Consider the following 23,421-nt stretch of genomic DNA (forward strand, 5'->3'; position numbering starts at 1 on the left):
GAAACTAGCAAACCACAGAAATATCCTAAAACTAGAGGACAAGTCGGATGAGCAACCTAATATTTGTTTTAAAAAATAAGAAGTATGCATGAAATGAAATGTGTGCCAAAGAAAGTAGATTACACAAGTGAATGAATCCATAGAGGCCTGAGCACTTGTCTGAGCAAATCCTGCTCTAAAAGGCACGTTCACTTTGTGTAAAAAGCAGCAAGAACTCTGCAACACTAATTTAAGCACTTAAAGGAACTTTAAAAGCCTTAAAACGTTGAATACTGGCCACCAAGATATTACAATGCTACCTGGGTCTGTAAGGAGATACCAATAGGGCACTTTCTTGCTCCCTTTTTTGTCACATGGAATTTTTTTTTGTTTGTTTTTCTTCTTCCCAAGGTGTGCAACTATTTGTTCCTTATTAGTGTTCAGACACTCTAGGAAAAAAAGTCACTTTAAGTGAAGGCATGGATTCTCCTGTGACCTGCTGAGTTAAATTTTGTCTTGCATTCCATCTATATTCCAAACAAAGTTCAAAATTCTTAGTAAATCTCTTTAACAAGGTCACATTACAGTCTTAGAAAGCTTTTCATGCCACTGAACACAAGAACAATTCTCCCAAACAGCAATTTGATAAGAACATCAAAAACAAACTATGGTGCCAATATTTCTCTAAATGGAAGCCTGGGTAGGTTTTAGAAAACTTTGCTTCTTGAAAACAGACTATTTAAACCAACTGGCAGCAAGATGAGATCTAGGCCAAGTTTGAGAATCATTCTTAAACAACAATTCAGTATTTTTTTTATTTTATTTAAACAGACAAGTCCCCTCCTCAAAGGCAGCAGAGGTGTGCACAATTAATGGAGTTCAAACCATGTATTGTCTTGGGGAAAAAAATCTTCCCCTCAGTTTCTTCCATATATTCCATTTCCTCCAGACTTCCTGGCAAGTTTAACTGGAGACATAGCTGGGTCTCTGCCAATTTTACATAAATTATCAGTTTGACAACAACTTGGACATGTAAGTGTTCAGCTCAGGCAAAGTCAGGTGATGGTGGTGAATGAGCTCCTGAGAGATTTGGGTATCTGAAAGACTTCTATATTTGTTCATCTGGAAACCCAGATGCACACGGGCCAGTGAGGGGAAAGGGAAAAGAGTCAGAGGTCTGCCTGAGTTACTCTTCCTTGTTAGAAAAGAGAATTCTTCAAAAATGGCACCATAAAAGCTCCACTGTATTGATGAAAGTAAAAAGTTGCTTATTTTTCTGGCTTCTGAGTTTCAGTGCCAAAGCCAGATTTTTCATCAAAATTTTATGTAGATTTATGAAAGAAATGACCCAACACAGCTTAATCCAAAAATACTCTGTCACAAAGCCTCTTTTTCCACATGAAGATTGCAGTGTAACACATTTCAAACAGCACTCTTCACACTTCCTGCCTCTCCTACCTCTCCTTCAGGAATATTCACTTTGTGAGCTGTTTCCTAACCCACAAAAGCAGAAAAGTTGTTGAAGCCACAAGTTGTATGGGATCAGCAATCTCAAATCATTCTGCTGGGGCAAACATTCAGCTTTGAGACCCAGCAGATTTCCCCAGGCCTGGATCCTTGTCTGAACACAAATGCCAGCAGGGAGCAGAGGGACAGGAGACGTGGATGGAAATTCTCAGCCAGGAAAGGGTTGGAGCACTGATGGAGGCTACACGGTCCACAGCAACCCAGTTCAAATGATCATCAAAACTGCTGTCCAAACTCATCCAGCTGTCCACAGATGATGCAAAGGACTCACGTGTCATTATTAACCAATCTGCTGGGCACCAAAACCAGGATTTTGTCCTGTCAAGGTCCCAGGGCAGAGCCCTGGAACAGTGACATGTTTCCCCACATGTTCCTCGAAAATCTGCAAAAATCCATCAGTCGGACCAGAATTCTTGGGAGGAACACACACAGAAAGGACAGTCAGAAAAGTTGTGCAATGGCATCAGCTGTATCCAATTGTTAAAATTTGCTCTAAAATGGTGAGTTGATAGCCTCCACCAGGAATGGGAATGCAGAAACAGTTTCTCCAATAGCTGACTGCAGTAATCTTCTCCCCGATGGGCTTTTTTCCCCCTCGTCATCTTATTCTTGATAACAACAAAAGCATTAGAGTAAGACAAATGAAGAGCCACTCCAGCTAAGAAAATAAAACAGGCACTTGCTATGGAAGAGTCTCATGGTCAAGGCAGATAAATGAGGACAGGAATTACCTCATTCAACAAATAATGCCAAGTACAGTAATTGAGATCTCATTATTGCCAGCTGGGATATCTGAAAACAGACTGAACTAGATTTTAAAATGCTGTAATAGGGAAATGCCCATCTTTCTTCACACTGTTTCCTGGCCAGACAAGCTGACCAAGTTGCACATGTCTCAGAAGGAAAAAAATATATTTACAGAAATGTCCTAAAACTTCTAACAGGAGTGCAAGAGAAAATCCCATACCAACCCAAACTAGCATAAACTTTTAGACCTGTCTTTCTATTTAAAATAGGAATATCCAATTGCTGGCCTTGTATTTCTAAAATACAAATAATGTCTAGTACTTCTAGAATTTGGACCCAAAGTGCATAGAAAGCATTTAACAACATTTTGAACAGATTGTTCTTTAATTACAGCACACTTCCAGCAATTCTAATGTTTTATGTGACAAGTCCCTCTAAGAAGTCACTGAACCTGACTTGACAGGTTTCTAAAATAAACTACAATATTCAGAGGCTGATTTGGTCATTGCAGTGAAAATAAGAAAAGAAAAAAAAAGAAACTCTATAAAAACAGGAAGAAAACATCACTATTTCTAATAGAAATTTTCAAGCCATAGTAAATTGGGTATAGAGTAAAACCAACAGTAAAATGTTACTCTAGGGCAGCAAACTTGCCTAATATTCTGGGGCTTTTTAAGACTGATAAGGAAAAAAAGGGATTCCAGGTTATCAGAGCTTCCTAAGATCACAAACGCATGTACATTTCTGCATTTAGGGATTTGGGCCATATCCTGACTATAACACAAAAATACCCTGAAGTATGTTGAGGGCACAATGTTGATACCGACTTTTTTTCCATTAGCTCCTTGAATTCATTTCATCAGTAACAGACCAATTTGCAAACGCAAATGGCAAGATTACATGAAATCCCTTGGCAACAAAGCACATTGGGAAAGGGATCAGAGAAATTAATCCTGTTTCTTAGTCAACAATTCTAGAACTTCAAACTGGAAACCCCATCGTGGTCAAGATAAGGTTAAAAAAACATAAGCCTCCAAAACAAACATATGATTTTTTTTTTGCAACCTATTCTAGACCACAGATTCTATTCCTGAAAAATGACCAGGCCTTTCAAGTCTATGGGCAAAATAAATATTATTTTCCAAGGTTATATGAAAACTAATAATTCACCCAGTAGCCAAAGTGCAGCAGAAAGCTCAAAACTCAAGATTTAAAATACAATTATCAGAGGTCCTTGAGCGAAACATAAAAAGAATATCAGTAGAACTCAAACCAAAGCCAATTTGCTGCCACTCTCAACGACAACAATGCAATATGCACAATATAAAGGGATGAAAGTTTTGATATTTTAATAGATCATTTTGCTTCAAATTGGAACAAAAGTCCTAAATTTCGTAACACTCCAAGAAGAATCCACAGACAAAGAAATCCATTCATAACAAGTTAAGGAAAAGAAAACCCAACCAAACCAGTTCAAGGAAACTATAAAGTAACAGCTTTAAAGACAGAAAAAATCGTTGTTACAAAAAAAAGAATAAAAACAGAGAAAAGTTAAGATAAAAGTTTATTAGCTTTATTTTCTCCTGTTCTTTCTAAGAAGCCAACTTTTCCTTCTCACTTCACCTGATAAATATGCTGCAGTACAGCATTATTCAGCAATTTCTACCAGTCTTTTTTATTTTGTCCATTTTGGTAAGGCAAATTATAAAAGGCAAAGGCACTTTAAAAAAGTTTCCATGATAAAAAGAACCTGAGAGCAAGAAAAATAATAATAATTTCTGAGTTTTCTGGTAGTCTTATTTCACCCTTCAAAACCTACATAAATCCCAAATGGATAATAAAAGCTTTACTTTTTTTTCTGAGTAGTCCTGTATCAAGGATCATCCAATCATTAAAACACATGGATTCCATTCACTTATTTTTCAGTCATTTTCACTTATTTCTGACACAGAAAGGAATTGAGGCAAAAGGCTGCAACTGAATGAGCAGCTAAGAATTACCATAAAAATGCCTTCCTAGAAAAGTGATTTTAGGAATCACCAAATATCCTTCCCATTGCTACAGCAGCTGCCCATGAGAAGATGGATTTCCATCCCAGCCACACAGGAAAGAACTGTTAAGGATTTAACCATGTGTCTGCTGCCCTTCCTTCCCAGGTGCCACTACACTGCCTTGTGCCTGTGGAAAAGAGACCCCACCAACATCCATAAGGAAAACCCAGTCAAAACCACCCCAAAACTACAAGCATCTGCCCCAGCTGCTTGAGCTATGAATGGGCCCCTTGCAGTCAGCAGAGAACGTCAACACCTTGGGCCCCAAGAAAGGAGACTTGTTAGTTCTCCCCTCCAAACTGCTGCCAAGGAGATCTCCTGCTCTCCGAGTAGCCTACTGGCACCATTCCTGCACAAGGCCAGCCTGGTAAAGTCCAGCACAGCTCCAGCACACGGCCACAAGCCGCTCTGACATCAGCAGCTGACCCAGAAGCGCATCTGACGCCGCAGACATTGAATAACAGCTGCTCAAATGGCAGCAGACTGAAAAGGTTACAAATTCTCAGTGCGCTGCCTAAGAAATAGCATTTTGCAGCTGAAAAGAAGAAAGTGTGACCTGAACAGAGAGAGAAGAAAGATGAATCTTTGCAGGCATGGGTCCTCAAACAATCCTGTACTTTACACATGAAGAACCCATTACCAGCCAGTTCTTGAATCAAATTAAACTACAAACCACGAACTTGAGCATCAGCTAAAATAAATTTGAAATAATACCAAACACAACAGAAACTATCAATCTTCTTTGGGGCAAAGACTGAAATGTCAGATTGGTTTTTTAGGTAATGGATATTCCAAGACTAACAAAGCCTGAAGATGCTGTTTTGATCTGCGTTCTTCTGCAGAATGGATTAAAAAAGAAATTACATTTCTCAACATCTGGTGAAAGATCAGGTTTCCAAGGAGATGAAGTCTGGGCCTCGGATAAGTAGCCTTACTGCATTTTTTCCAACAAATTGAGGTAAAAAAGGCAGGTGTAATATGCAGTTAATGGCAGGGAGTTACCTCGATACCCATCCCATTCAATGTGCAGCTCAATTTAATAGACATCACAGGTTACCTGACAATGTTCAGAGTCGTTGAATACAAATAAAACCAATTGGATAATCACAACTGAGATTTCTTCCTCACACACACAAAAAAATCCTCAGAACTTAAATAGGCTTTCTAAATAACTCAACACACCAACTCTTAGGGAGAAAAGCCTTCTGATTTTTTTAAGTGCATAATTTTTCCGCTCAACATCTTGAGTTTTAACCATGTAACAGCTGAGCATCAGTCTGGATTTGATCTGACTAAAGCTGGGACATACTTCCTACTGCAATGCAAGACCATCCATACAGATTTACACACATACCCCACAGGCAAAGGACTCCTTTGCTTTGCTTCATCCATCATCAATCTACTGCCCAAAATCTATGAAAGACCCACACTGAAAGCTCTTTCAGCAGATTTGAAAACACCATCAACCGCCTCATTTGCATCTTCAAGCACCTCCAAAACACAGACTGTAACTTCTGTGGGTTGATCAAGCAGAACTCTCAATAACCACATTTCAAAAGCTGGTAACTGAGTTCCAGTCAGCATCATCTAGTCAGCTACTGCATTTATCAAAATCAATTATTTCAGGCTGAAGCTCTCAAAATATGATGACAGCCAAAAATTAAAGTTTCAAAACATGTTTAATGTATCAAAGTAAATAGAGCAAGCTTAAGTATTGCATTCTGTAAACTTAGTGAGAACCAAAAAGCTATGTAAGATTAAAAATATGTATTTATTTTGGGCTTCTCTTTGCAGTCATTTGCATATGATATGCCTTTATACAGTTTTTATTGAAGACAACTAACTTCAGAGAACTTCCTATCACTTGACACAGGCAGCTGCTTTTTACTGCTTTTCTGCCCTTTTTTAGAAACAGAACTATAGACAAAACTGATGGTAAAGGTTAAGAATGAAAAGCATGCAGGTTACAGAACTGAAACAGAAAGTCACTACAGTATGCACCAAATTTCCTTCGTTTCACTTAACAATAATGCCTTCCTTCAGGTTTTCCTGTAGCTCCCATCAAAGTGTAACACAGGCAATGGGCCCCTGCTGAAAGCAGCTTAAAATACTGTATTTGACCATGAAAACAGCACTTCTGTACTCATGCAAACTACATAACCTGCACGTCTCCTGGTACTTCCAGCATCCTTGATATCAATTCCCTTGGAAAACCTGCCTTCCTCACCTGCAGCTCTCACAGGTCTCAGCTGTGCCATCAGTCTTACACAGCATCAAAGAACTGTGTACAACTCTAAGCTCCACCAAGCAAATCCAATGAATGCTCTCTGTTCTTATTCCTGGTTGCCCAAAAAAATCCTTGACAGCAGGCATCTGAAGGAGAAAAACAAATCTCCTTTAAAGTCCCCTTACAAACATCACCTTCCTAACACATACCTAGCAAGGGTCCCTCAACACAGCAGGTCTCTGGGAGTATGTGGTATCAGCAGCCCTAAATCCAGCTCTGGCTTTGTGGAATCCCAGCTCCAGCCACCTGAGTTTCTAAAACCCAAACCAAGCAGCTTTCTTCACATTCTCCGTGGTGCTACTTTCTTGTCTACTCTCCTTTTACAGAACTTCATCCTTCACACAGCACAGTTGGTGTCCAAAGAGACAATGGAAATGCACAGTGTGGAAGAGAATATGGGATAAAACAGCATAAAACCCCAATGAAATGCTGCGGATTATTTTACACATTCGATTTCTACAAGCAGGGATAAAAACCCATGAATGGTCACAAGAAGCACAAACCCACAGAAGTCAGGAGGAGTAAAGCCTTTCTCCTTAATAAGCAGCTGTGGTTTAGAGTAACCAGAGAGAGGTCTGTTGTTCCTGATGCTTCAAAGAGCTATTTACATTTGCATATTCCTGGAGGATACAAATCATACTTTCTGAAGAGGGCAGGGTTTAACCTCAGCCTTCTGCAAGACCATTTACAGAGACAGTTAGCCAGAATTAATACTTAATTGGAACAAAGACTCTCTTTTCTCCCTTACAGACTTAGCTGCAGCCTGTGTATTATCAGTCACCCACGTTTGAAAAGCCTTTTGATAAAGGAAAAGATACACAGGCAGGACAGGTACTTTTAATATGAGCATGTCAGAAAAAGAAATGTAGTATTTTGAATAGTGAAATTCCTATATATATATATAAAATAATACTACTTAAAGGCTGAATTTTGAAAAGAGATTAGATCACACTCTGCAGCTGACCCTTTCTAACTCAAATACTGAGGAAATACTTCAAATTTCCAGTAGGCATGTTTGCTTCCAAGGCAAGAAAACACACCCACTTGTTCCTTCACCGTTGTTTTTCCAAGTAGGAAAATCTTCCCAAAACTGTTATATTCGAGGCACTAGAGTAACAGAAACCTCAGCAATTAAAAATGCAAAGTGATTCCCTTGCCTCCTCAAGCGCAAAACCGGGAAGCCACCTTGCCGTTCCTGCTGGAGGAAACCCTTCCTTCCCCTCGCGACAGGCAAGGCGCACACAGGGGTCCGACAGAGCACCGGGACAGCTGCTCGGGATTAGGGGATCCCCAGGGAAACACGGCCGGAAGGTGCCCGGGATGCTCCCCGGGCCGAGGGGCTGGCACCTGCCCGCAGGTGGCACCGGCCACCGCGCCGCACAACCAGGGAATCCCCGAGCACCGCCAGCCTCCTGCATCGCACACGGGGCCTCCCCGACCGCGGCGGGGACCCCGGGGTCCGGGCAAGGGGCACGGTCCCCTCCGCGAGAGCCGCCCGAGCCTTCCCGACCCCGGGGGCGACTGGCACCGGGGAGCGGGCACAGTCCGGCACGCCCCCCTCCCCCCCGCCCTCCGCGGGACCCCGGCCCGGCTCTGCCCGCGGCTCCGGGCCCGCCGGCCAGCCCCGTCCCCACGGTGCTGCCACACCGCCGGGCCGGCGCGCCCCGGGGCCGCTCCGTAACGGGGCCCCACCGGAGACACGGCCCGGCACCGCCGCCGAGGGGTCCCGCCGCCATCTCCCGGTCCGGACTCCCCTCCTCCGCCGCCCCCCTGCCCCTCCCGGGGCTCTCGCGGCCCCCGGGGGCGGCGGCTTCACCGGGGCCGCGCTCCCCCCCCCCCCCCCGCCCCTCAGCGCCCCCCACCCGCCGCCCTCCGGCGCTCACCGCGGCTCCGCGCGCCCCTGGCCGCGCCGCGCCCGGCCGAAGGGAGGGCGGGCGGGGGTCGCGGCCCCCCGGCAGCGCCGCACGCCCGGCGCAGGCAGCCCCCGTCCCTGACCTACTTTCCGCCTGGCTTGCCACCCGACGGCGCACCACTAACCTACTTTCCAGCCAATGGCACCCTCCCCCGGCCCCGCACCGGACGCGCCCGCCCGCCAACGGGAGCGCGGCTCCTCGCCCGGCTCGCCCAATGGGCGGCAGCCGAGCGGGCAACGCCCGCCCCCCAGAGCGCCGGCAAATCCCCGGGCGGCCCCGCGGCATCGACCAATCGGGAGCGCGGCAGCGGGCCCCGGTCCCGCCCCCGGCTCGGGGGCGGGGCTGAGGGGCGGTGAGGGGGTGCAGCCGGGACCCGGATGTGGTGGCGGCGGGGAGGGTCCGGCCGGGGTTCGGGGCGGGTGTGCCTGAGGCGGCCGGGAGGGCTCGGCCTCGGCTTCGGCGTCAGCCTCAGCCTCAGCCTCAGCCTCAGGCTTGGCCGCGCTTCTTGCGCCGGCGGCGCCGCCCGCGGTCCCGCCTGCTCCTCGCCCCTTCTCCGGGGCTCGCCCGAGCCGCTGCGTCACCGCCGCGTGACGTCAGCCGCGGCTGTGACGTCACGCGCCGAGGTGTGAAGGTTGTGACGGCGCTGCCCCAGCCTGGCCGCTGTGCCCGGGGCTCATCTCCTTCCTTCCGCCAGCGGCGAGGCCCGGGCCCGGCCCTGGGCAAGGAGCCGGTGCCGTGGTGCCACCACCCATCCGCCTTCAGGGTCAGCTGCTCTGGGCCTCGGCACAAGCTGCGGTCGGAGCCCCGCGTCACCCCCGCGGCCGTGTGCGTGGGACGCGGTTCTGTGCCAGGGACTGGTGGTGTGTCACGCACCGCACCGCACCTCTGAGCCTCGGCCGCCCGCTGGCCTCGGAGGGACGGGTGTGGTGCTGGCACGGTGTTCCTGTCATTGATGCTCCGTCACCTCCCGGCATGGTCGCACAACGCCGGAGCTGCTCGCAGCGCCAGTTCTGTTCGGCAGGTGCGAAAAGGGCCAGCGGTGGTGATACCTGGAGAGGCTGCCTGCAACAGAGGCTGGACAGTGTTAAAGGAATAAAGTAGGGATTTATTAAAAGCCCTTCAAAAGATTCACCTTGGGCAGTACAAGAGCTTGGCCATGGCTACAGCCAAGATGGACCCCGAGTTATGAGTTTTCACACTTAAGTAAATTTTGGTCCATTCCCATATTGGGGTTCATTGTCCAATTCCAGCTCCAGGTTCTGCAGTCCCAGGTTCTGCAGTCCCAGCCTCCCAGATTCTCTCCTCAGTTCTCTGCCCTTTGCACTTTTTGGGGCTGAAGCTGCAGTGGTGTCCTTGGTCCTGGGGCTGGAAAAGGATTGTTTTGTGTGACTGAGCTGTGAGGAGAACTTGCTGACCCTTGATGTGAAGTTCAGAGTCACACCCCAATGCAGTGCAGAATCTGGAAAATATGAAAGATAAGGCATCAGTGGAATGTGGTGAAGCCATCCTGAGCACCACGTTCTAGTCTAAATTTAGATAATCCACAGGGCAGCGTAGAGGAGATGTGTTGCAAGCACATAATCACAGTGGAGCTGCTTTCAAATGCAAACATTTGCTAAACGTGATTGCGTGATCGCTGCATCAGATTATCATTGCCACATCCTAATTGTCTTAACATTTCCTGTGCTGTGATACCACGTCCCAGAGGTTTGGTTTGCGTTTCCTAGTGTAACATCAGCAGGGAAGTGTGGATTGCAGCAGGATTGCGTCGTGGCGTCCTTGTGGTTATCCCAGTCCACCATCCCTGGACGTGGGCAGGGTTAACAGCTCGTTTCCACCTGAGTGGGGACTAAACACAGGCAACAAGTGGCCCCTGCTGGATACAAACTGTTCACATCAGGATACTCCTACTCTAGAGAAACCCTCGAGCAGAAGGAGTTAAATGAAATACAGTACATTAACAGGATGGAAACGTACACCATGAGGAGAGAGGAGAAAATGCACGCTTTTATTTCCAGCAAAATGGGTCTGCTTTGATTTGTTTTAGCACACAGAAGTTATGGAGGTGGAGAAGTCTCCTTGACTACTTCTTTCGATTCAGCCTTTGTAGTTCTGCTCATTGTTTCTACCCATCTGTAGAAATAATCTCCCTTATGGACTCGATCACATAGTGTCTGTTTTAATGAGCCCAGTGCCTGTTGTAGGGAGTGATGCCAAGAGTAGTGATCTTTAGCTATTTCTGTAGGAGATCAGCTTAGCAGGCCGTATGTCAGATTTCCCAGTGAGCAATTGTTTTGAGTTGTTTTTACACCGTAGTTTCTATTCATGAGACATTAAAGAAAATAACAGCATCTGGTTAATCAAATTCTGAATCTCACCATATGATGATATGTATCAGTCCTGTTCTGTGACTTCTTTTGAAATAGATTGTCAGGTCAGTGCAGGGAATTTCTACCTGTAGGTGAATCTTAAACCTTGAAATTTTAAAGGATGAGGATTTTAAAGGTGAGGAGCTAAGAAATGACAATTTTAAATTTGACAGGACCAGAGTTCAGCTCCTGGCGCCAAAAATGTTTGCACCACACATTTCAAAGGACAAAAGGCAAACAGGAGAGGTGAGGCTTGACCAAAGCTAGAGCATTTTCTCCTTGCCAGGTACTTGAGGGAGCACTTGAAGTAGAGCACCACACAAATGGTAGGAGCTGCTGGGCAGACCAGGTCAGCTGTGTGTGTGCTCAGCTCAGGGCACTGGTCTGCACTGGTGTGTCTGATACAAAAGCAGAAGCATTTCCTCATCCAGACAACTCTCACCAGATTATTTTCAGATTTTATGCTTTTTCTTTCTAGGAATGTAGTAAATTAGGCAGAAGTTTAATTGCCTCCTTAGCTATGTTAATATGTTAATGGTTACATCATGTTTAAATACCAGAATTTGCACTAATTTTTGGCTTTAAATGACAATTTAAAAGCAGGAAGAGGGTGTGGTATGCAGCAATTGTACTGAAAATTGTGGTTTATTGGTAGAATATTGGAAAAAGTAGCTCATATTCCCGCTGACTTTCTTTACTGTATTCACATTTGAATGCTACAGTAAAAAACTTTCCAGGTCTTAGGATTTTGACTGTGTGTCAAGAAGAGTGGCAGATATGATCTCCATTAAATGCAGCCTACCTAAGGTATGATAAGGCTGTATCAGCAGTTTAATTTTAGCATCTGTAAGTTTTTAAATCTAGATAACTATTTCCTTGCACAAAAAGGAGTCTGGTTTCTCAGCTGATAAACCAAAACCTGATAGGTTTTGGTGCTTTTTTGGGGGGCAGGGGTTGCTTTCAAGCATTCTTGATATACCTCTGGACCACCCAGAGATGTTCAGAAGTAACCAGCCAAATTAATTCTTTGATGCTTTAGTTGTGTTTTCTCTCAAAAATGATTCATGACCCCAGTTAGAGACGCAGAGGACACAGATCTCCGAGTCTTTGGAGAGTGATTTTTTGTGAAATTGTTTGGAGATAGAATTATATGTGTTTATTTTTTAAATGTCTTCCAAAAATAATGTACAAGATAGGATAACTATTTTAGCACCTAACTGTGGATCCAGCTGCTTTAGAACATTTTAACCAGCTGCTGTTTGTTTGTAGGTTTTCAGCCATGCAATATTAATTTAGCTGCCTTACCCTTTTATCCAACCTCTTCCTCCCTTTGTGTCTGGACATACAAGCTATGATCTTACCTACAGCAGGAAAAGTCTGAGCTCACAGATTATCAAGACTTTATTAACTTCAATCTCAGGATTTCTTGTTCTGTCTGTACATTAAAAACCCCGGATATTACTGACCCCTATTTCTGACCCTGTTACATGGAGTTGCTGCCCTGCTTCAACCCAGGTGTGAAGGCAGAAGAAGCTGCAGACTATGGCTTGGATTGTTTGCAGACTGATGCAAGAAATCTTACAGTGGTGACATGTTGACCATAGTCTGTCACAGCTCTTTTGTGGCTGGCTCAGACCTCTCCAAAATAAAGGATTTATCAAAATAAGCTATTGCAGACTCATTCTTTTCCCAGTTCATCAAATTCTGGAGTTACTACAAAACCTAAGCAGGGGGACTGTTAGGCTTTTCTGCTTTTGTTTGTACAAACATTTGCTGCTTTAAAGGATGCACCTTCTACCGCAATGTTTCCACATTTGAGCATTAATTTCGTAAATATAAAGCAATAAATGTTGACTTTTTCATGTGCCTGCTTCCTTCTGAGCTTCTTAAAACCCGTTCTTCTTCCTTCTGGCCTTTATCATAGTTTAAAGGACTAAAAGCTTGTTTCAAGCAAAAAGAGAAGATTCTTATCCAATCCATTGATTTCAGCCCTGTGGTCTCTGAGAACACCAATTAATATTCAGAGAATCAAAAGGAACTCCCAGGATTTGGCAGAGCAGGAACAGGAAGAAGAATCTGAGGAGGAAAATCAGACTAAAGCCAGGGAATTAAGAAATTCTACGTACTTCTTTGTAATATATTTTCAATCTGTGCAGAAGGTTCAGGACAAAGAATTTCTATCTTTATCTGGATTTGACTTTAATGAAGGTTAAAGCACTTCAGAGTTTTTACTCCATTAAAAATATATGGAATTGAATTTGTATTTCAGTCTGGAGGTCTGAACTTGAAGAAAACGCGGTACAACTGTAAATATATTGAGAAAATTTTAATGAGTATAATGTTTTAAGTTGAAAATTCTAAAAGGCCACATCCTTTTCAAATTACAGCTTCTTTTTTTTTTCCCCCCTGGGATTTTATTGAAATGTTTCCTAGAGTTTTATTTATAATTTCTATTGATAAGAAATCAGTATTCATTTTTGGAGTAATTTTGAGTCAACACCATATTTATTGCTTACATTTTTTTAATGCATCACATACAGAGCTAGAGTTAGCTGGTGTGAGATTCTTCCCTTCCTTCACAAAAGAATAATAAAGAATTACAGAAGCCATTTTGTTAGAAGCGAATTGGGCCCAAGACACTCTTAAAAACTGCTGACAGTGTTTCTTCAGGATTTACTGAGGACACTAAGATTCAAGGTAGAGTTTTGCTCCCTTTTCTTGGTAGGGGTCTTAAAATTTTAGAAGTTCCATTAAACACTAAAACTTTTGCTTTTGTGACTGAAACGAGCAGAGAATGGGTTCAAACTAGCCTTGATTTCCTTGTTCTAAAGGGTAAATAAGGAGCAGAAACGGTTGAACAGAAAAGTATAGCTGGGATTGTAAATGTAATTTAAATAGTTGTTTGTTTTTAAATAAACAGTCACAGACTGTACTAATTAAATAAGTATATGTATATAAGTATAATCTTTTGCAGGTTGGAAAAACAGACCTGGAGATTAACGAGTTGGTCAGGATTACACCCACATATTAAGCCACAATTAGAGCTGAAGTAACTCATGGCAGCCTTCTAAAGAGTCTGGGCAGTCACTCAGCACCTCCACTTGGTTTTCCATATTTTAGAATATGGCAAACATTTTACTTTCACAAGGAAATCGTGAAGCTTAGGGCATATTTTGAAAAGAAGCTTTGCAAACTGTAAAAGTTAGGGGCTTGATTCTCTTTTCAGTTAGTCAGGTAACTCAGACAGGAGCTTAAAAATCCATGGTGGGAAGATGGATTTCTGGATTGACAGGCTATAATAGGATAGTGGGACAGTGACTTTATTTTTTGGTGTTTCATCTTGTGAATCTACTAGACCTTATTCTGGAGTTTTTACTTCATTCTTACACTGTCAAAATTCATGCTTGTTCCATCAGGCTTCTGCAGTGACATAGGTTGCTCTTCCCCTCGGCATTACATCTTGCTGTCCAGGGTTTTAAGATTAAGGTGCTTTCAGAGCCATGAGTGGCTGTAGACAGGAAAAAGGGAAAGAGCAAAGAATCTTTCATGTTTCATGCTAAGCCGTTGTCTATTAATTAAGCAATCTATTAATAGTGCTTTGGTACATACTAACGTTAGGCAAAAAAACCCCCCTGTTTTGTTGCTAGAGGAAAAGCTGCTATTTAAAAACCAGAGCCAAAGCAGACTAATTCTGAGGCTTATGAGTACATCAACCAGTAGGTGTGCCTGGAGTGTTGTAAATGGGAAGGGTGGGAGGACTCTGTCTTGTTATTAGTACATGTAGAAAGACAGGAAGTACTTAGGGAAGGCTTCCCTCTTGTTCTGAGTTCCAGGGAAGTTATTCAGCCAAAGACATGAATCACAAAGCAGACTAGAAGGGAGTTTTTGTATGGCATGAAGATAACAATCTTGGAGCCTGAGAAGTGGAACGGTCCAACGCTTTTGTTCCTCTGCAGATTTTTCATGGAAAATAGCAACTCCACGAATATCTGACAATGAAATGTCTTAGTGCATGAAATGTGAAGTTTATATAAGAGAGTGTCTTACTCATCAGCTGCTCTATTTTAAGCCCTGCTCAGCATGAGGACTTTCATTTTGTGATCTATTTGGACAGCAGCTGGTACATTAGAGTTTTACGTTAGCTGACATCTTTACAATCTAAAGGATACTTAACATAATCCTGTAAAACCTATTCTTATATTTGTGCTCGGTCACTCATTTTTCATCTCAGTGTCTTGCCTTTCCCCCGTGGACATTTTCTGTGCATTTCGTGTTAAAAATTGTAACAGTATCAACATGCTGTATCAACAGCATTGAAGGGATATTTTGTGGTGATGTGATCAAAAATATATATACAGCATATGTCATAAAATGGATGTGCCATTTTGGTGACTGCAAAAGGCAATGAAAAGGAATCCATACTAACATATATTTGGGATAAATTCCAGCAACTAGCACAAATAGCAGAAAAAGTGGTATGTATTAATAATTATATACAAAGACGAGCTACATGCATGGTTTAGATTCCCTTGGATATATTTACGTTGTGGAAGGATGAAGTGGATGCCAAGTTGCAACCTAATTCCAAAACCCAACAATTATCAAGGAGTTTGCCTCTTGCCATAAAGTCTTAGGACTTCATCTATCTGTTCATGAAAAAAAAAAAAAAAAAAAAGTCTTTTCCCCATTTTTGTGGATTTTGAATCCTATTCAGCTCTAAACAAATGACAAAATAGTCCTGAGAGAAGCTAAAGTTACATGTTCCTGGAGATGCTTGGGAAAAATACTGATGTGGAGAAAGGACAAAATAAGGCATTGCTGAGGGGTGGCAGGCACTGGAGCCTCGAGCATGCAGTGGAGCTCCCTGGTGATGTTTTTCCCTGAATCCCACTCCTTTTACACCCTCCCTTGTCCCCTGTTGTCATCACCTGACCTGCCTGCTCAGGAGCTGTGCTCTGGGGGACATGGACTGGAAACTGAAGCTGGGCCATGCCACGATGTCCCACTGATCACTTCAGGTGCTGGAAGGGTGACTTGACTTTTTTCTCAGCAGCAAAACTTGCCTAGGAAAGGTGGAAAGCTGCTTTTCTTCACATGTTTTGTTTCCCACGTGGGTGACCTGGCATCCGTCGTGTTTTGTGTGTTTAGCCTGCTAAAGATTTCAATTGCTTGTTGAAATATTTAGCACCAATGCCACACTAAATATGTTCTCACCCAGACTGCTGCTCCAGTCCCTTGGGTTTGAAGTGAGCGATTTAAGGGGAATTTAAGCTCCACTTGTTCCCCATGAGTGGTGGCCAGGAGGTTCTGCACCACGTGGTTCCTTCAGCTCCACTTTCATGCTGGACTTTCACCCACCATTCGTTTCTCCTGCAGCTGCCCAAACAGTTTGAACTTGAAATAAAGCCACAGAGCTCCCTCCCACATCTGATACAGCCCCATCCTCTCCACACCCACCCCATGGCTCCATGAATCTGCTTATTAATTATGTGCACCTTGCTGGGAGTGGCATAAATTTGAACAATTCCTGCACTTCTTTGATATCCATGTGATGTTTTTATTTCCATACGTGACCACAAAAATGAACATTAGGCCCTTCATGGAATGATTTTGTCTCATATAATTATTCTATGCTTTGTGAGCAATTCTTTTGCCTTTTTACTTCTGAAAAGAAAATCCCAGTAGTTCTCAGTGTGATGAGCAAAAAGACAATCATCAAAATGACCTGTTTCACTGTTTGTCTTAAACATAACCCAGATCTATCCCCTCATCATGAACATGTGTTTGGAGACAAGAAGGGCATGGAAGGACAAGTCAGGACCACAGTCATGCTGTTCTGACTGTGGTACAGTCTAAGCAGATGGTTATGCCTTGCTCTGAGTGCTAAAGATTTCTCTGGGATATGTTAATCAACACATTTTAATGACCAAAACAATGCCTTTTTAAAAAATAAAAAAATGCTGGTGGGCAGTTGCACTTCTTGGCCAGTACTATTTCAATGATTTTCACATAATGCCAATGAAATTTAAGATCCTCTGTGCATGCACTTACCATGTTTATTCCCCTGCCCATTTCCTTGCTTCCTTGGATGTGCTTCCAGGAAGTTGTCTATTTATTAGCTTTATGTCCTATCAACCAATTTTTGGAACAGAGATGGAGAAGTGATGCATGAGATTACAGGGGAGCCTGAACAGTTTAATGACAGACAAATATGCAGCACCCACCAAAATCAAACCTTGTTCTGTGCCTTCTCACACATCCTCCTGCAGGCTCCTCAGCAGAGAGCTCAGCCTTGGTGTGATACCTGCAGCCCTCTTCCTTCTGTGGAAAGAAAATCTGTGCTAAATTTTTTTTCTGCCTTCTCAGGAGGGTCATCCTTTTAGGTATGTGGCTTCTCTACTGTTGTTTTACACTTGATCTTTTAGTTAATTCACACTCCAAGGTGGAAGTGGCAGCTTGGGGAAGCCAATTATTCTGAGTTTTCTTAGGTTTGTTTCCTTATAATCCTTATGCTGTGTCACACTTAATTATGTCGATGGCATAAAGCAACATAAAGCATTCTTTTTGATATTTTTAAAGTCTCAAGATTCTCCACTGAAATACAAGATAAAAATGAAACTCATTGCTCTTTTAGCTGGTGTTTTGTTGTGGTACACCTAATTCCTTTTTTCACATTATCTTTTTGTTTTGTTTGTGATTTTAGGTACTAACTTGAGGTTCAGAGGGTAAAAGGCAAAAACATGACAAATAATAATGAAAGTCAATCAATAATTATATTAACTGGCCAATGTGAAGGTTTTGCACTAAAAAAAAAAACCCACAGACTTCTATTACTTGGCCTGTATTCAGACATATCTACCTGTTGCATTTGGTATTTCTTTTGAGTATTCAGTTCCCAAATATGATTAAGAAAAGAAATCACATGCTTATTGGAAATATGAAGGGTAGCCAGGATTCTCTTGACACACTAGAAATGCATTCTGTAGATCTCATGTAACCCTGTGGAATCCATTTGGATTTTGTAATAATCCGTGGGTTTGTTTAATGAATGTACCCAAACTCAGCATATCTGCAAATGTATGCATGGTAGCTCTGAAACTGAAAGTACAAATGAAATGACAAAGAAATTGCAAGTAAATGTCCAGGTGGTATATTATTTTTTCATGGGATTAACCTGATCCTGAGTTTAAAATTTAATGAAGACTTGAAAAAGAATTATGGAAAATGGGCAAAATAGATGGTGGCATGATGAACAAATCATGGCTGTGAGAGACAGTAAATGTGTATTTTGTCCAGCTACCATATGTCTCACTATTGACCTACAATTAGTCCTGGAAGATAGTTTTGATTCTGTAGTTATACATGGGCTAAAGAAAAGAAAGTGGTCACGTAGTGGTATGAACATTTTGTCTGATGGTGCCAAAGCCACAGGAGTGAGAGAGAATCTGTTTGATTGTGCTGGCAAATTTTGGCTCTTCAAGTCACCCTACACATGTGTGATATACAGTGTTCACAGAGGTTGTAGGGTTTTTTTCTATTATGTTATTTTTTTTTTTTATCTTCCAAGTAGATGTAATTTGCTGAGACAAATTACTGAAGTGATTTTTTTTTTCCTGTTGGTCATGTCTTGCTTACTACAGTTAGGAATGCATCTGTTTTCCTTTTTTTTTCCAAAGGTGTCTCATTTGGAGTATGGCTGTGTTTGAGGATTGGAGCTGTGGTTGGTTAAACAGTGTTTTGTGGCTTGGGCTGTCACAGAGAAGGCAGTTAAATATGTGCATGCCTTGTCATTGTTATACTACTACTACTACTACTACTAATATATATATATATATATATATATATATATATATATATATATATATAATGTGAGCAATAAATCATCAGGTGAATGCTGGTCTGAGGTATTTCTGTGCCAGCAGAGGATGAGGAAACACTCTTGGATGGTGCTTAGTGCAGACTAACTCAGATGTTACTGGCTATGGGTGGCATCATCTCCATAACTGCAATCCTAGTCCATGAAAACCCTGCTTCTTCAAAGGGGCCTTTTTCAGTCTTTTCATACATGTTTTTCCTACTGCTATTCACATAGTAACCATTTTTACCTCTTGTCTCTGCTTTTAAACTAGTTCAGTTAAACTCAGTGCTTTGAAAACAAACCTTTAAAGGCATTTCCTTTTATTTTCTGTGAGAAGCCACGGCAAATGCCGTATGCTTTTAAAGCAATTAAAAGGCTTTGTGACTTTGTTTTTTATGTTGTTAATGCAGGTGGTACAGATTCAATGGGCTTTCATGTGTAGCAAATTCATCATATATCTATTTTCTGTCTCCCAGCACCTCTGTTAGTTTGATGTTGGGCTCTGAGTAGCTCTTCATATTTCCATGGTTACAAGTAGTCACAAGGGTTCTGTAAACCCCCAAAGGCAAAGTGATTATGTCTCTCTTTTTTTTTTTTTTTTGTCATAAGAAGCAGAAAATGAACAAATTATACTATGGATATGAAAAGATTGTTTAAAACAGTGCAATATAAACTTTTAATTATCGCTCACTCCGGAAGTGTTGTCACAATTATGGCCATTTCACACTTTTTGTAAGAATGAGTTTTTACCTGAAAACCGGAAGGATCTTTTTTCTCTCCCTTTTAGTTTTGATGGGGATTTACAATTCGTTTTGAAGGTAGCAGGTTTAGAACAAAAAATGCAGGTTCCGAGCTGTGCTGTGATTAAATAATCAACAGTGACTACTAACCATTAGTGTGTACTACTGCTTATTGTTACAGACAAACAAGTGGAGGTAAGAAGCACTTCAGCTTGCTGAAGAGCACAGATGTAGACACATCCACATCAGAGTTTCAGATCTCAAATTGCTGCATTTCTTTCTAACAACAGACTGACAGCAAGTCCCTTCTAACTTTCAGATCTTGTTAAAGGCTAGGTTCTTCCCAATAAATCAAGTGCAGAGAGCTGCACCTTCTGAGAATGGGTAAGAGCAGTTAGAGACCCTTAATTGGAGAAGGCAGCTGGATGGAAGGAACAGTGTTTTTTCTGGGAGGCTTTCTCAGACTGAAGCAGTAGCAGGTTTTTGTTTTGGTTTTTTTTTTTTTTTTTTTTCAGTGGAATAGCCTCAGGTAGCTGTGATTTGTCATGGTACCCTGTGATGAAGAGCTCTAAATCAAAGGGAGGTTTCTGGATCTTCCCTGGACAGAACAGGTAGTGAGCTGCTGAGGGCAGAGAAGTGAGAGGGAGTGATAAAAGAAAGCTGGAGAAAAGCGTCTAATTGGAAGAGAAGATCTTGTCTGCTGAAAGAGTTTTGTATAGTGATAGAAGCATTGACTGGAACTGGAGAAAAGGTAAAAGAAATCTCTGCCGGGGAGAGAGACTGAGACTGTTACCACCTATACAGTGTTATTGCTTTGATGCACACAGCAAAAGAATCTTTCCAACTGGAGAGGAGAAAATGCCTCCTTTTCCTTTCTTTCTGGCAGGTCTCTTTTTAGCTGAAGGTACTACATTTGGCAAGTCTCCAAGCCAGTAGAGGCATAAACTGATTTTATGGTAAAGTAGCAAGTAACACAGTAAAATGTTTAAATAGTACAACTATAGGAGAAAGAAGTTTATTAATGGGGGAAATGGACCAAAACCACCTATTATATTCCACCGACTCCCTTGAAAGACAGACAGTAGTAAAACACAAGAGTCTTTCTCCTCAAAATTAATTATGTATTCATTTATTGTATTATGTATGTTCACAATCTCAGTGGAGTGCATGGGCACACAACACAGGTTATATTCAGACACAGTGTGTCAGAGATGCTGCATGTTTTATTATACAACAGATCTAAACACTTCCAAGCAGAAACATAGTCCATGTATGAACAACTACTGAGAAATGGTGCAAAAAAACCCCTCTGGAGTGGTGTTTGAGCTGGCTACTCCCCATTGGTACCTCCCTGCTGTGGTTTTTAGCTTAGAGGGTCAGGCAGTGTGTGTGTGCCTGGGATGTTTGAGGTGCCAATGACCATTTCATACACATATGGAACAGCAGTTAAGCAGAGCAAACACCAAGGTGGTGCTTCCAGTGTGGCAGCCAGGCCAGCTGTGAGCCCAGGGAGCAGGGCTTGTGTGGCAGGATGCCACAAGTGCCACCAAGCATCCAGAGAGAAGCATGAGAGCACAAAGAGCAGGGATTGCTGATGAGAATCTTGGCAGCCCATTTCAGATCCACCTGTAACTTTACCAGGTGAATCAGGTGCCAAGAGATGGCAGCTCCTGGATGTCAGGATTCTCTTTTTGCCAGGTGTCTTGGTTTGAAAGACAGGTGTCTGCTAAGAAAGGCAGGAGCCTCTTTTTTTGAAACGGAGAATGTAAACCCCCTCCCTCCATATTATTACAATTTTGAAATTAAGGGGCTCTCAGGCAAAGATATGGGAAATAGGAATAACAGTTCTTTACTAGGAAAATTAAAATGGAAATACAGAATTATGGAGAACGAACCAAAAAAAAAAAACCCAAAAAAAACCCAAACAAAAAAACCCCAAAACACTGCCAGAGTCAGAATCCAAGCTGTCACCCCATCAGTCACTCAGGGTGTTGGAGCAGTCCCAATAAATGGTGGCTGCATCCTCCTGCAGTGACAGATGTGGTTCTGTTGGAGCAGTGCTCCTGCAGAAGGTGCAGTTTTCCTCCAGAGGTCCAGTGATGATGTAGAAGGGTCTGGTTTTCCTCTGGAACCCAGTGGATAAGGCTGCTCTGATGTCCCAAATCTCAGATTTTATCTCGTTAGGGGATGCTTGGCTCCTCCCCCGGGGTGGAGCATCTCCCGATGGGATGATGGAATTTTACCAGTCATGCAGTGAGACTTAATGGCCCATTACTAGGAGATATCTCCTGGAGGAAGGATGGGTCCTGGAAAAGATAAAGAACACAGCTCTACCTGGTTTAACAGATGGTGATAGAATACATACTTTTGGTCACATCCTGTATTGCAACCTAAGATAACCAGGTTTAAAGTTCTTAGGAGATGGTTTGCTCCTAAGGTATGTCTGGGTAAGATTCAAGTAATGGTTACATGTTTTAAAGTTAGTGGCTGCTTCTCCCTTCATCTCAGAGTTTTCTCCTGGCAGTGCAGCTGCAAAGATCTGAGAATGTCCTCTCACTTCTTCTGTGACTATATTTTTATTGAAACAGAGAGGTTTGGTTCAAACTCTTTGGGAGTCTATCTGTAAGAACAGCAATGCAGGATACTCAGACTGTTCCAGGCAGTAACAAAGTTACAAAAGGAAAATATTAGGTAGATGCATAATTAGCATGGAATCACTCTGAAATCCTGTAAATTGGCATGATAAATTCAAATTATATGTCAAACCAATTCTTCTGTCTCCAGAGTAAGAAAATCACCTCTTTGGAATTTCAATGGGAAGCTAATTTGCTATGAACTTACTATCAGGACACTAGAATATCCTAATGTTTGGTTAAAATATTCTAGTATTTTATAACATACTGCTACATCAGTGCTTCTAAAACTATTATTGACTGCAGTAGAACTTGTGTGTAGCTTGTGACTCTGTATGCATAAATACACATTTTCCTCTCAGAGCAGTAGTTTTGCTATTTGCCTGGGGAAGATCCTTGACCCCTTCCATATGACAAAAATTGTTTTTAATCAAAGATTTTCCTTTATAGAGTATGCTAGCATAGTTTTGGCAAGGATAAGACAAAAACTGTTTTATAGAAAAACAAAGTCTTATCAGAGATGGGAAATTAGAGCTTTTCCTTTGCTGGGTTCTACAGACTTGGAGTTTTTGATACTACCAACACTTTGGGCTAAGTCCCTTTGTGAAGAGCTGTTTAGTTTTTTATAAGCCTTTTACTAGAGCACCTGCATTAAAAATTGGAAGAAATTTCTTCTTTGGTGCCCACAAGAACATTTGCTTGTTCTAACCTCTCTTCACTTTTCCAGCTATTATTGTTTGGAAAGCAAGCTTTTTTGGGGGGGGGGAGGGCCAGATGTTTATTTTATTGTAGAATTTTGTTAAGGTTCTAAATTCTGCTGCAACCTTTGGATCACCGAGAAGCCAAGGCCCAAAGATGATCCCTTTGTATGGTTACTCTCAGGGAAGCAGGAGCAGAAAATAAGGAATTCTTTTCTAATAGAAAAATTTTAGAAGTAAGAGCTTTCTCATTATTCTGCAATGTTTTGACAAGTTTCCCTTCTCATTGTTCACTCTGCACAAATGTCCTAAAAATGACATTTTTAAAAAAAAGCCTGAAGTGGTTATCCAAGCGTTTAATGTAGTTTGTTAAAGCAGATCCTAAGCTTCCCAGGAGCCAGTTGTGCAAAACAATCTGCAATTCTTCCTTCTCCACACACTCTGGTTTTGGTGGTGAAGGTAGAAAAGATTTCACAGACACCAAGAGGGAGTTTTTTGGCAAATTGCATTAAGGTTTTTGACTCATGAGGGACATTTTTATGTGTTTGCACTTTTGGGTATCAAGCCTAGAGTTTGTCAAATGTGTGCAAGAAGTATGTCTCAAAAAAAAAAGAGAGAA

The 23,421-nt window shown here is 42.3% G+C and overlaps 1 protein-coding gene across 1 annotated transcript; it reads left to right on the forward strand.

The window, feature by feature from the left end:
- The first annotated feature begins 7,911 nt into the window (after window positions 1–7,911).
- LOC134044963 (basic proline-rich protein-like) lies at window positions 7,912–8,850 on the forward strand. Its single transcript, XM_062494501.1, has one exon. The coding sequence runs from the start codon at window positions 7,912–7,914 to the stop codon at window positions 8,848–8,850; it is 939 nt and encodes a 312-aa protein (XP_062350485.1).
- Window positions 8,851–23,421: the final 14,571 nt, after the last annotated feature.

This window comes from Cinclus cinclus, chromosome 6 (genome assembly GCF_963662255.1).
Source record: "Cinclus cinclus chromosome 6, bCinCin1.1, whole genome shotgun sequence".
Lineage (NCBI taxonomy): Eukaryota > Metazoa > Chordata > Aves > Passeriformes > Cinclidae > Cinclus > Cinclus cinclus.

Excerpts from the sequence above, each read along its gene's own strand:
- LOC134044963 (XM_062494501.1), top strand. The coding sequence starts at position 7,912 with ATGCTCCCCGGGCCGAGGGGCTGGCACCTGCCCGCAGGTGGCACCGGC.